The sequence below is a fragment of the Girardinichthys multiradiatus genome, chromosome X, assembly GCF_021462225.1.
Source record: "Girardinichthys multiradiatus isolate DD_20200921_A chromosome X, DD_fGirMul_XY1, whole genome shotgun sequence".
Taxonomy (NCBI): domain Eukaryota; kingdom Metazoa; phylum Chordata; class Actinopteri; order Cyprinodontiformes; family Goodeidae; genus Girardinichthys; species Girardinichthys multiradiatus.
The window spans coordinates 13567609-13581384 of record NC_061817.1 but is presented as its reverse complement, the minus strand read 5'-3'; the positions used below and the strand labels follow the sequence as shown (position 1 = coordinate 13581384).

General features: G+C 41.6%; 1 protein-coding gene across 4 annotated transcripts in view; it reads left to right on the top strand.

The window, feature by feature from the left end:
• The first annotated feature begins 3609 nt into the window (after window positions 1-3609).
• The window catches only part of LOC124862477, a 35336-nt gene continuing 25169 nt past the window's right edge, over window positions 3610-13776 (top strand). For 2 of the 4 annotated variants that reach the window (XM_047356430.1, XM_047356429.1), the window contains exons 1-2: window positions 3611-4179; window positions 5719-5868. In XM_047356430.1, coding sequence (XP_047212386.1) covers window positions 3669-4179; window positions 5719-5868 — 661 coding nt within the window. In that variant the 5' untranslated portion in view covers window positions 3611-3668. Of the gene's footprint in view, window positions 4180-5718; window positions 5869-13776 lie in introns of all 4 variants that reach the window. The other 2 variants (XM_047356432.1, XM_047356431.1) reach the window with 2 other exon arrangements.

The window sequence follows — 13776 nt, the reverse complement described above, 5'->3', positions numbered from 1 at the left end:
GTTTTTTGTACTATTTCAGACTCTATTCTGCTAAGAATAGTCTGAAATATGATTTTTTTTAACCTCCTATCTTACTTTACCTAAATATGTGATTTCATTACTTTTCATAGATTTTCAGATTTCTCAGAAGGATTACCAGCAAAAGCCAATTATTATTAGTATTTCATTACTTTTTCATTGATTTTCAGTTTTACCAGAAGGATTACCAGCAAAAACCAAATATTATTAGTAATTTGGACTTTAGCTGCTCTTACGCCAATGACCCAGCTTTTAAATTAGACTATAATGGACTGTTATTACTTAGTACAACTTCAGTACCAGTAAAAGCAATATATTATTAGCACCTGAAAATGTGGATTAAAGCTGTTTTGTACCAGTGACTCAGCTTCCCTAGTTAGAATTCAGTGGAATGAGACTATCAGTATTATCATCTTCTTTTAACATAAGATGCTTTATTATTAAAACTTGGAAGGATTATTAATTATTATTACTCCCAAGGATTATAAGTGTCATTTGTTTTGTTTTTCTGTGCTTATTTTCTTTGTGATTGTATCGTAATTGTTCTTCCTCATGTACAGCGCTTTGAATGTCTTGTTACTGAAAAGCGCTATATAAATAAACTTACCTTACCATACAACAGCTACCATCAGCAGGCAAGGCGGGTGAAGTGTCTTCCCCAAAGATGCAACAACTGAGACAGACAGAGCGGGGGTTTGAACCGGCAACCCACCAGTTACAAGACGAACTCCTACCACCGTCGCCTCACAGTGAGAGCCATTATCCACAAATGGAGAAAACACAGAGCAGTGGAGACCCTTCTCAGGAGTGGCCAGCCTACCAAATTACTTCAAGACTGCATCCATAACGTATCCAGGAGGACACAAAAAGTCCCTGAACTACATATGTAGGCCACACATTTCCTAGTTATGGTCAAAGAGACTGGGAAACATGGCCTCCATTGGAGAGTTCCAAGGCTACAACTACTGCTCACCAAAAAGAACAAAAAGGCCCGTCTAACATTTCCCAAGACTTTTTGGGATAAACAGAGATCATCTAAAATCATGTGGACAGATGAAGCAACTGTGGCACTTCTTGGAGGAAGCATGTCCCATTTCATCTGCTGTAAAACTAACAGCATTTTGAGCAAAGAACATTATACCCACAGTTAAACATGGAAGTGTGGTTTTATTGTACAGTAAATGTGAATGGATGCAGTTTCTAAGGGTTGGGACTCATCTAAGCCAAATGTGGAGCCTTAGCCACAGTTTACATTCAATAAAAATAAATTCCTCATTTTAAGTCAAGCCAACATGTTCCCATGACTACCAACCACAGGGGGTTCTGTCGTCACTCCTCGACACGCTTTCTGTGGATATCCCTCCCTCAATTTGCTCACATTACTACATATAACTCCACTGTCTCCTCACGTGATTCCTTCCTTTATTTGGAAACATTTTTGCTCCTCCTGCTCCCAGTATAGCGCTTTTTATTTCACACAGCCCACACAAAGCCTTCCTCTCTCAATGAAATCCAGACACACACGCTGTCCTCACACTCTGAGCCAAAAGAAAACAACTCCTGGCAGTAACTAGGCAACTCTAAATATGAGTCATCCCACTACCGCGCCCTTCATCAACAGATCACCCGCCTGCCTCTTCTGCTTGATTCGTCTTTAAGAAGTGAAGTGAGAATATTTCAGCCGGAGCCGGAGCAGTGGTTGAAACTGGATGTCAACCAAAGTGAGCTCATTTCTGAACTGCTTCAGAAAAACAGACGTGCTCACAAGCTGTTATTATTTTTTATTCTGTTCTTATCATAAACATGTAATAAGAAGTAAGATTTATGATAACTGTTGCATTTTAAAATTGTATTTATATGGAAACTATGAAAAGTATGTTTCAATAATTAAGCTAAACATTCTGAGATCTCGTAATGAAATCATTGGCTCAGTCTGAAAAGCCATAGGGATTGTTTATATGAAGGGCAAAGGTCAATTTGCCTGCATTGACGGGCTAATTGAGGTCTATGAACTAGACATCAACTCACGGCCATAATCTAATCTCATGCAGCGCACTGTCGCCCTCTAGTGGAGTAAAGTATTCGGTGAGAAGGAGGTCTTCCGACATCAAATACTTTCTGAGTGGGTAAGAGAGCAGGTACTGGGCCGGAAAAAATGGTGATGTATAAAATCCATTTGACTGCTGTGATGCCAATAAAAGCTATTTTGTTGATTTATCGAAAAATATATAAATCCTGAATTTCCCACCTGATGGACAATAGAGGTTATTTCTATTGTTTTCTAAAATGTTCAACATTTTTCTAACACTGCTGTGTCACTTCCAGTCAAACAGAATTATTGGTTGAAATAACTTTACATCTAAGGTGTTGAGCCTAACTGCATCTTTACAATCAATTTTACAATAACAATTGTCAGAATATTTGTTTTGAGTAAGAACCTGAAACCAGGTCAGAGTCACTTTAAATTTGGTAAATTCCTGAAATACGAACAACAACAATACAAAAAAAACTAAAAAGTGTGATGTGTATTTCCCCCTCTTTGCTCAGATACCCCTAAATAAAATCCAGTGTAACCCATTGTCTTTAAAAGTTTCAAAAGCATCTGTGTGTCTCAGCATGAATCTAGCTGTTCTGTGAAGACCTTAGAGGTTTGTTGGAGAACATTCATGAGCAGACAGCATCTTAAAGACCAAGGAACACAACCAGATAAGGGGACAGATGTGGAGAAGTTTAAAGCAGGGTTAGCAAATAAAATCATATCCCAAGCTTAATTAGAAAACAGAAAACTGTGACTCACTGCAAACCTACCCAGACATGGCGGTGCACCTTAACTAACAGAACTGCTACTCTGATTAATGCTCTGCTTAATCAGAGTAGCAACCAAAAGACCCAATGTAACTCTGGAGGAGTTGCAATGATCTACAGCTCCAATGGAAAAATAAGTCGACAAGGAAACTATCAGCTGTGCACAAATTTGTGTCCATTGAGAGTAAAATAGTTACATGTTTTATTCTACAATATACTTTTTTGGAAGTATTAAGATGTTACTCTTCTATCCATAACTGTGATTTTACTGGATGCGAGTACTACAGTTCTCAAATCTTGTACATGTTGCTGTGAGATTTGTTTACAACATACATGTGCCATTTAAAAGTTTTTCCCTCCACTCAGCTTTTCATTAAGGTGCTTGTGTACAGCCTTCTGGCAACAGCCAGCTTCTTTAGTAGTGGCCTGTTGTAGCTTACCATCCTTGCGCAAAAGATTGAGTCAGCACTCTTGGTCATAATGTAACATTTCTAAGTTCAAATGAATTTTTATTAGTCTTATGTAATAATCTAATTATCTGAAACACTTAATTTTATAATAAACAAAATGAAAAGAAGTGAACGCTTGAAATATATCATTCTGAGTAATGTACCATTGATCTGAATTATTTAAATACATTTGCTTATTGATTATGTCCTTATTTATTGAGATGCATCTGTAAAATAAATTAAAATCTACAGCAGTAGTCTAGAACCTACTGAGCATGCGCAATTAATTTGTGCCAATTAGTGAGCAGGTGTGTTGTCAGGCTGTCTACAAATCAAACAGCCGCTCCTCAGCCGGTCCCAGTGTTTTGGTGCATAGAGGAAAAGCTCGTATTGGCAATGCATTTAAAACTAAAAGCATACTGCTTCGGTGTTCCACTTCTTTACACCTTATTGACAATAAGTTTATTTTCATTAGACTGCTGTGAGCCATTCCTACCTGCTCATTCCTTCCAACCGACCTCTAGTTCTGATCCTTATAATGTCCAGAACAGCGTTTTAATGACGAGGGTCCCCAGCAACCCCTCCATAAGTGCGGTCACACTCTGGTCTTACCTCAGCGGCTCAAGGAGCGAAAAGCTTGCAAACAGTGACCGGACAAAGACGAAGCCCCCTGAAACCGAGTCAGAGTTGGGAACTGAAGGCAGAATGGCGTCTTCTTCAAGTTTAACACCCCGCTACAAACGGAGGCGAACGGGGGGAGAGAGGCTATTTATTTCGCACAAGCTTCCGGATGGGAACTGCAGCAGAGGGACCATCAAGCATGTAGTCCCCGGGAAGTTTTATATCACCGGTCAGCTGGAAACAAACCACCGACATGGAGCCTATCAGTCAGATTCTGCTGCCACAGGTGAGAAAACTGGCTTCTGTCCGCTGACTTTAACACAAACTTTAAACTTGGAAGGTGCCCACCACATTTTGGGCTAGAGCCAGTTTAGTGCCCTGAAATTAATTAAATGCAGGCTTCTTACACTCTTGAAAGTATCAAGTTTGCTCTCATCATTTTCCATGTTTGGACATTTATAGGAAATTACCACTGACATGTTTGTCAGATAAAAATAGGTGCACTTTTTTCCAACGATTTGTGTTTATGTGGCTTCCTTTGATTTTATCCAGGAGTGTTTGGGTTTCGGGGTGAAAACCCACAATCAAATATGCACTAATTACAAAATTAACAATGGACCATTTCACATCATTTTTTTTTCACCTCTGGGCATGTCCAGAACAGGATTTTAATCAGAACCTGAGGACTGTTAGACTGGACAGCTTTTAATTATATTCTTTACAAATCCAAAGTCCACAAGTTGTGCTTTTTCAGTCATAACATGAGAGATTGAAGTGTCATAGATCTAAATGATCCAACTTGGTTCATATGCTCAAGAAGCGGTGAATTAACCTTTTACAACATGAAATGCCTAATCAGAATCTAATTTCAGTCATCATATTTTCTCAATTGTAGAACATGACGGTATTTAAATGTGAGATATTTGTACTTGAAAGTCCAGAACTGTTTAATAAATGCTGACTCAAATCTAGAAATGTGGCTTTGGAATAGCACGGTATTTTGAAATTATAAAATGCATAGGGACCCTGTAAATTGTTTTATTAATCTTCAAAATTCAACAAATCCAAATGCCCAATTGCTGATGTGGCCTTATGAGTGTTCTTTAAAGGCGTTTAAAAATATTCTTGGCAAATCATTCAATAATTAAAAAAGTCGTTTAATCCTGGCCAAGCTTATCAGAAATCATGGCTTTTCTCACGTGTTGCACACAAACATCAACTCCTGCTTCTGTGTATTTGTCTTTGAATTCATAAAATGCATTTTCTTTTTTTTAAGGCCCCTTGGTTTGAATTTTTCTGAAACACTGATCTGTCTTGGTCTATCTGTATATTTACTTTTACAACCTTCCCTTTTTGTTTGTACTTTGCTTTGTACTTTTCACAGCTGACTGTGATCAGCCACCATCTTTTGCCACACTGATATACTTTATTGAAGGAATGTCAAAATCTTTTCAATTGTTTGAGCTGACAGTTCTTCTGTTGAGGCCATGTTTCCTGTCAGCCAGGTGCAATACGCTTCTTTATGTCTGCCAATACTTAACTGCAGGCTCTCTTGTGTAGAGGGATATGTGCAGGTATTTATCTAGCAATGTGATCAGTTTGTTTTCCCATTGATTACATAATTCTTATTATCAAACTAAAAACATGTACACTTTATTGCAAGAATGTTTAATTTTATTGCATTTGTTTAATGTTTTTTTATGGTTTTATCCCTCATAAGTATGCATCTTCTACATTCTCAGTGGAAATTCTTGCTTCCTTTTCCACCCGAACGTATTCACGTATTCAGATTATTTTTTTTATATATTTTTTTTTTGTATCCCAGTCCGGGCTCGGGAGGCGAGCAACATTGGTCAGCATCTTGGCGGCTCTGTTGAGAGCTGGCAGAAACTGGAGCCTTCGGTGGAGTGTGGAGATGATGCCATGACCCTGACTGTCAGGAGGAAAAGAGCCATACAGTTACTGCTGGATCAAGGTGAGGCTAGGCCTACTCCTGTTCTAGGGAATGCCCTCCAACACAGTCCCCGATCTCTCATCCCATCCGTTTAATTCTCCCAGGCAAAAAGTGTACAGGTCCTTCTCAAAATATTAGCATATTGTGATAAAGTTAATTATTTTCCATAATGTAATGATGAAAATTTAACATTCATATATTTTAGATTCATTGCACACTAACTGAAATATTTCAGGTCTTTTATTGTCTTAATACGGATGATTTTGGCATACAGCTCGTGAAAACCCAAAATTCCTATCTCACAAAATTAGCATATCATTAAAAGGGTCTCTAAACGAGCTATGAACCTAATCATCTGAATCAACGAGTTAACTCTAAACACCTGCAAAAGATTCCTGAGGCCTTTAAAACTCCCAGCCTGGTTCATCACTCAAAACCCCAATCATGGGTAAGACTGCCGACCTGACTGCTGTCCAGAAGGCCACTATTGACACCCTCAAGCAAGAGGGTAAGACACAGAAAGAAATCTCTGAACGAATAGGCTGTTCCCAGAGTGCTGTATCAAGGCACCTCAGTGGGAAGTCTGTGGGAAGGAAAAAGTGTGGCAGAAAACGCTGCACAACGAGAAGAGGTGACCGGACCCTGAGGAAGATTGTGGAGAAGGGCCGATTCCAGACCTTGGGGGACCTGCAGAAGCAGTGGACTGAGTCTGGAGTAGAAACATCCAGAGCCACCGTGCACAGGCGTGTGCAGGAAATGGGCTACAAGTGCTGCATTCCCCAGGTCAAGCCACTTTTGAACCAGAAACAGCGGCAGAAGCGCCTGACCTGGGCTACAGAGAAGCAGCACTGGACTGTTGCTCAGTGGTCCAAAGTACTTTTTTCGGATGAAAGCAAATTCTGCATGTCATTTGGAAATCAAGGTGCCAGAGTCTGGAGGAAGACTGGGGAGAAGGAAATGCCAAAATGCCAGAAGTCCAGTGTCAAGTACCCACAGTCAGTGATGGTCTGGGGTGCCGTGTCAGCTGCTGGTGTTGGTCCACTGTGTTTTATCAAGGGCAGGGTCAATGCAGCTACCTATCAGGAGATTTTGGAGCACTTCATGCTTCCATCTGCTGAAAAGCTTTATGGAGATGAAGATTTCATTTTTCAGCACGACCTGGCACCTGCTCACAGTGCCAAAACCACTGGTAAATGGTTTACTGACCATGGTATCACTGTGCTCAATTGGCCTGCCAACTCTCCTGACCTGAACCCCATAGAGAATCTGTGGGATATTGTGAAGAGAACGTTGAGAGACTCAAGACTCTGGATGAGCTAAAGGCCGCTATCGAAGCATCCTGGGCCTCCATAAGACCTCAGCAGTGCCACAGGCTGATTGCCTCCATGCCACGCCGCATTGAAGCAGTCATTTCTGCAAAAGGATTCCCGACCAAGTATTGAGTGCATAACTGTACATGATTATTTGAAGGTTGACGTTTTTTGTATTAAAAACACTTTTCTTTTATTGGTCGGATGAAATATGCTAATTTTGTTAGATAGGAATTTTGGGTTTTCATGAGCTGTATGCCAAAATCATCCGTATTAAGACAATAAAAGACCTGAAATATTTCAGTTAGTGTGCAATGAATCTAAAATATATGAATGTTAAATTTTCATCATGACATTATGGAAAATAATTAACTTTATCACAATATGCTAATATTTTGAAAAGGACCTGTAGTTGGAGAGAAGAGGTGTTGAGGCACAGCAATTTAGTTAAACAAGAGCTGCTGGATCAGATCTGCTGCTATGGCAAATGTAAATAAACACATTAACAGTAACCTGATGCATATACAAATGTAAAAATACCACAAAAACAAAGAACCAAGGCTTTATCTCACCAGTATGAATGTCATTTAGTATTTTGCTAAAGGTTTAGTGCTCTGATTATGAAGAAAAATTAACCAATCTGACAGGGAAACTGAATTAGCTTCCTTAGGTGGCCACTGGAGGGCGGCATAACTGGCTCTGTTCTTATTGAAGTACAGTAGTTCTCAATCCTTTCTTAGGATCTTTCAGTATTTTTAACCTAGTATTTAGGCATTAAGAAGATGGCTACTTAATGGGTTAAATGTTAACTGTTTCTATAAAAGACAGGCACATTTTTTAAAAGACCAGTTTTCTAATATTTTTTGTTTGACTGGTTGTGGAAATGTAATTTTTTTTTTTGTTTTTTACCCTGCCATCTCTTTCTTTGCAAGGCTATTTGGTAACACATTTCATCATTACGAGGAACAAGTCTACAGCTTACAGCTCCATTTGTTTGTCAGTACTGTAAAGCAGGGCATTGAAGAGCTTTGAACTGAATTTCAGATGCAGCAGGAATAATTGTACTCATTAGGTTTGGTGCTTGATGTAAAGAGGATTAAATTAATGTTTTCCAGAAATCTTTCCCAGATCTTTGATAATTGTGTATATATATTTTTTTGTTTGGGGAAGATCCTATCTAGACTAGCATCTTATTAAAATCATATTTGGTTCTTTCTCTCAGTGCATGTTGAGCATTGAGTAAAAAGCAGGGGATTTTAAAGCCTTTTGGTTTCAGTGAAGGGGGAAAAAAACTTGTTCAAGTAACATTTCTAGACTATGGTTATATTCATTATATGCAGGCTATTTTCTCCACCCTTTTAATCTTTAAATTCTTGTTGTGACTGTTTTTGTCTCATAACATTTCCTTGTACAGAGCCAAAAGCTGTGTACCTTATTTCAGTTTCTTGGGCTTCATGAGGCACACAGACAATAGGACTGGTATGGTTTTATGTACAAAGCTTTACTGGCAACTTTCCCCTCTTATTTGAGTAAATTCTTAATACCGTAACCCTTGCTATGGTTTGAGGTGCTTGTGTTTGCTTCTCGTTAGAGAGCACCAGCATTTTAATCGTATATCTTTTGAACTATGTTTTCCTATTTTTCTTATTTTGATCATGGAATATTCTTTAAATTATACTAAAACTTGAGACTACATAAACGTAGGATGTAGCAGGCACTGCACACCACTTTAAAAGCTATTATTGTGCAAGTGTTGCTTGACGGGGCTGTGCTGGACCAAACTGATGTACTTATTACACAGCGCTCTGTAATGTTTTGTCAGTGCCTCCAATCAGAAAGAATCGTGCACACCAAAGCCTGTGTGAACTGATCACTGCGATCTGATCACACTGACTTTTGGAAAGCTAAAGTTGTGACTCCAACAGACATTTATTGTGGACAAAATGTCTTTACATGTCTTAACCGCAGCTACAAAAGTGTTTTTCTTTTCTTTGAGTATTCTGACAGGTTGCCACACTGTTTTCCATTTGGTGTCATGTGACTATATGATGTAATGATATGGTTGAACATTGCACTGACAATTTCAGGTGTAATTTCCTGGCTGCTCTTTCCCACTAGTCTCTGATGGCTTTACTAAGTAAATAGTAAGTCAGTTTTATTTGTAGTGCACCTTTCACAGAGGATCACAAAGTGCTTCACAAAAACTGCATGAAAGTGTAAACATCAAATTCAAACATGATAAATAAAACCTCAAGACAACAAAACCAAAGGAAGCCTGAGGGGTTCAGTATTTGGCATGAACAATTCAGTGATATAGGAAGGGGCTTGACCATGCAGAGCCCCAAAAGTTAATCCTAAGATTTAAAAATGAACAGATAACCAGTACACATACACTGGCCACTTTATTAGATACACCTTGCTAGTACCAGGTTGGACCCCCTTTTGCCTTCAGAACTGCCTTAATCCTTCGTGGCATAAATTCAACAAAGTACTGGAAACATTCCTCAGAGAGTTTGGTCCATATTGACATGATAGCATCACACAGATGCTGCAAATTTGTCAGCTGCACATCCATGATGCGAATCTCCCGTTCCACCACATCCCAAAGGTGCTCTATTGGATTGAGATCTGGTGACTGTGGAGACCTTTTGAGTCCAGTGAACTCATTGTCATGTTCAAGAAACCAGTCGGACATGATTCGTGCTTTATGACATGGCGCGTTATCCTGCTGGAAGTAACCATCAGAAGATGGGGATATCCATTTCCAAGATGGCGCCGCAGATGGTCGCCTCGGCGTGTTGGTGCGCATTGTTTTGTTTTGTTTTTTGCTTTAAAACGGTCTTCTGTGATGGTACCCGGAGCTCTCTCACCAGAGAAGAACTCATGAACATCAGGGCTACTACACCAGAGGAGTTATTTCCAACATTTCTACCTACTGCTCTGGAATATTTGGACATTCTGGTCAAAGGTGCGCTCACCTTTGTTCACGCGGTGAAACGCCGGAATAGAGGGAAACGGGCTGGGGTGCTGTTACGTCTTCGCCAGCGTGGACTACGAACACCGTTACCTGGAATATTTCTCTCTAACGTGCGCTCACTTCCCAACAAAATGGAGGAACTACAACTGCTGTTGGGGAAAAACAGGGACTTTTATTCATCGGCAGTTTTGTGCTTCACGGAGACGTGGCTGTGTGGATTAATACCGGACTCTGCGCTGCAGCTGGCAGGATTCCAGCTCTACAGAGCGGACAGAGACACAGAACTCTCCGGCAAAGCGAAAGGTGGAGGAATCTGTTTTTACCTCAACAGTGGTTGGTGCAACGACGTGACAGTGATTCAGCAGCACTGTTCTCCAGACCTGGAAGCCTTCATCATAAAATGTAAGCCTTTCTATTCCCCCCGTGAGTTCGCTTCGTTCATCCTGGTCGGTGTTTACATCCCGCCGCAAGCTAACGTGCAGGTCGCACAGCGCATGCTCGCCGACCAGATACTGAGTGTGGAGCGGACCAACCCGGACTCCTTAGTTATCGTCGCTGGTGACTTTAACAAAGGTAATCTGACCCACGAACTCCCCAAATACAGACAGTTTATAAAATGTCCGACCAGAGAGGACAACATTCTGGATCACTGTTACACCACCATCAGAGACGCTTATCACGCCGTCCCACGTGCTGCACTGGGCCAATCCGACCACATCATGGTCCACCTGATTCCTGCATACAGGCAGAAACTAAAGCTCTGCAAACCTGTTGTGAGGACGACAAGGAAGTGGAGCAGTGAGGCTATGGAGAAGCTCGAGGCGTGTTTAGGCTGTACAGACTGGGATGTGTTCAGGACTACTACCAACAGTCTGGACGAGTACACAGAGGCTGTGACTTCCTACATCAGCTTCTGTGAGGACAGCTGTGTACCATCATACACCAGGGTGAGTTACAACAACGACAAACCCTGGTTCACAGCTAAACTCAGAAGGTTAAGACTGGATAAGGAAGAGGCCTTCAGGAGTGGGGACAAAGACATATACAGAGAGTACAAGTTTGGCAAGGCAGTGAAAGAGGCCAAACGACTGTACTCTGAGAAGCTCCAAAACCAGTTCTCAGCCAACGACTCTGCGTCTGTCTGGAAAGGGCTCAAGCAAATCACCAACTACAAGCCGAAAGCCCCCCACTCCATCAACGACCGACGCCTCGCCAACGACCTGAACGAGTTCTACTGCCGCTTTGAAAGACAAAGGGACAGTCCTGCAACCATCCCCCACGACGCCCCCCAACAGCTGCAGCCACAATCCACCACCCCCACCTCCCCAACCTCAAGAGGGGCCTTGACACCTCCAACCCCCACCCTGAAGTTCCCCCCCACCAGCCCCCTACCCACGCCGAGGACGGCTCTTTCCATCCAGGAGAGGGACGTCAACAAACTCTTCAGGAGACAGAACCCCCGGAAAGCTGCTGGTCTGGATTCTGTCTCACCAGCCAGCCTGAAGCACTGCGCTGATCAGCTGTCTCCAGTCTTCACAGACATTTTTAACACCTCACTGGAGACATGTCATGTGCCAGCCTGCTTCAAGTCCTCCACCATCGTCCCTATTCCCAAGAAGCCAAGGACCACAGGGCTTAATGACTTCAGACCCGTCGCCCTGACCTCTGTGGTGATGAAGTCCTTTGAGCGCCTTGTGCTCTCACACCTAAAAGACATCACCGACCCCCTCCTGGACCCCCTGCAATTTGCCTACAGAGCCAACAGGTCTGTAGATGATGCAGTCAACCTAGCCCTTCACTTCATCCTCTGGCATCTGGACTCCACAGGAACCTATGCCAGGATCCTGTTTGTTGATTTCAGCTCTGCCTTCAACACCATTGTCCCAGTTCTGCTACAGGAGAAGCTCTCCCAGCTGAGTGTGCCCGACTCCACCTGCAGAACAGTTTTTTCCCATCTGCCACCAGCCTGGTTAACAAAGCCCGGAAACCACCCTGACACTCTCCCTTTCCCCCACACCCCCCCTGTTTTTGCTGACAGGACACCCGTAACCTGTAACTCTATGCGTTACATTAACGTTCAGCATGGACTCCTGCTTTACTTGCACTGCCATACTTGCACAATGATCACCTGCACTGTTTTATTGCTCTTGCATCTTATACTGCTCTATACTTACTCTCACTCACTTAAAACTGTGCACATATATTTATATTATATTGTAGATATGTTTATACTGTTTAATTTGTATTGTATTGCACCGACTACGCCAAAACAAATTCCTTGTATGTCCAAAAACGTACTTGGCAATAGAGCTTTTCTGATTCTGATTCTGTGGTCATAAAGGGATGGACATGGTCAGCAACAATACTCAGGTAGGCTGTGGTGTTGACACAATGCTCAATTGGTACTAAGGGGCCCAAAGTGTGCCAAGAAAATATCCCCCTCACCATTACACCACCACCACCAGCCTGAACCGTTGATACAAGGCAGGATCGATCCATGCTTTCATGTTGATGATGCCAAATTCTAACCCTACCATCCGAATGTCACAGCAGAAATCAAGACTCATCAGACCAGGCAACATTTTTCCAATCTTCTATTGTCCAGGTTTGGTGAACCTGTGCAAATTGTAGCCTCAGTTTCCTGTTCTTAGCTGACAGGAGTGGCACCCGGTGTGGTTTTTTGCTGCTGTAGCCCATCTGCCTCAAGGTTCGACGTGTTGTGCGTTCAGAGTTGCTCTTCTGCATGCCTTGGTTATAACAAGTGGTTATTTGAGTTACTGTTGCCTTTCTATCAGCTCGAACCAGTCTGGCCATTCTCCTCTGGCATCAACAAGACATTTGCGCCCACAGAACTGCCGCTCACTAGATATTTTCTATTTTTCAGACCATTCTCTGTAAACCCTAGAGATGGTAGTGAGTGAAAATCCCAGTAGATCAGCAGTTTCTAAAATACTCAGACCATGCCACGTTCAAAGTCACTTAAATCACCTTTCTTCCCCATTCTGATGCTCGGTTTGACCTGCAGCAGATTGTCTTGACCATGTCTACATGCCTAAATGGATTGAGTGGCCGGTGAGTGTATGTTGAAGCAGTTGGAGCCCTGCTGCAGAGTTTTGGACAAAACTGAAGGAAGTTGTTTTTGTTTTTTTCCAGTCATAGGAGAAGCGCATTACAACAGTCTAGAGAAAAGGAAATAAATGCATCTCAAGTTCCTGTTCTGACACAAACCCTTGGAACATTTGGAAATATTTCTGAGATTATTAAAATGGCTTTAAACAAGTTGTTTTGAGTGACCTTCAATAGACATCGATTGGTAGAATACAACACCTTAATTCCTGAAGTTTGGCTTGACAGCTGCATTCAAAGTTCCATGTTGCCTAATCAGAGGAACCATGCTTTCCAGGGCAATGATCAGACATATGGATTTTCTCAGGTCTTGGTTCTCAAGTATTTCTAACCAGTTTATATTTATTATGTCCTCGAGTAATTTAGAAAGCTCAAAGAACTCAGAATATTTGAAGTAGTACTGCTGACTTTCATCTGCACCAAGATCCCCACCAAATTTTGACATCGGTTAGTTGGTGACTATGCCAGAGGCTGAAACGTCTAACATGGCTAAAATCTTTATTTCCCCCAATGTCT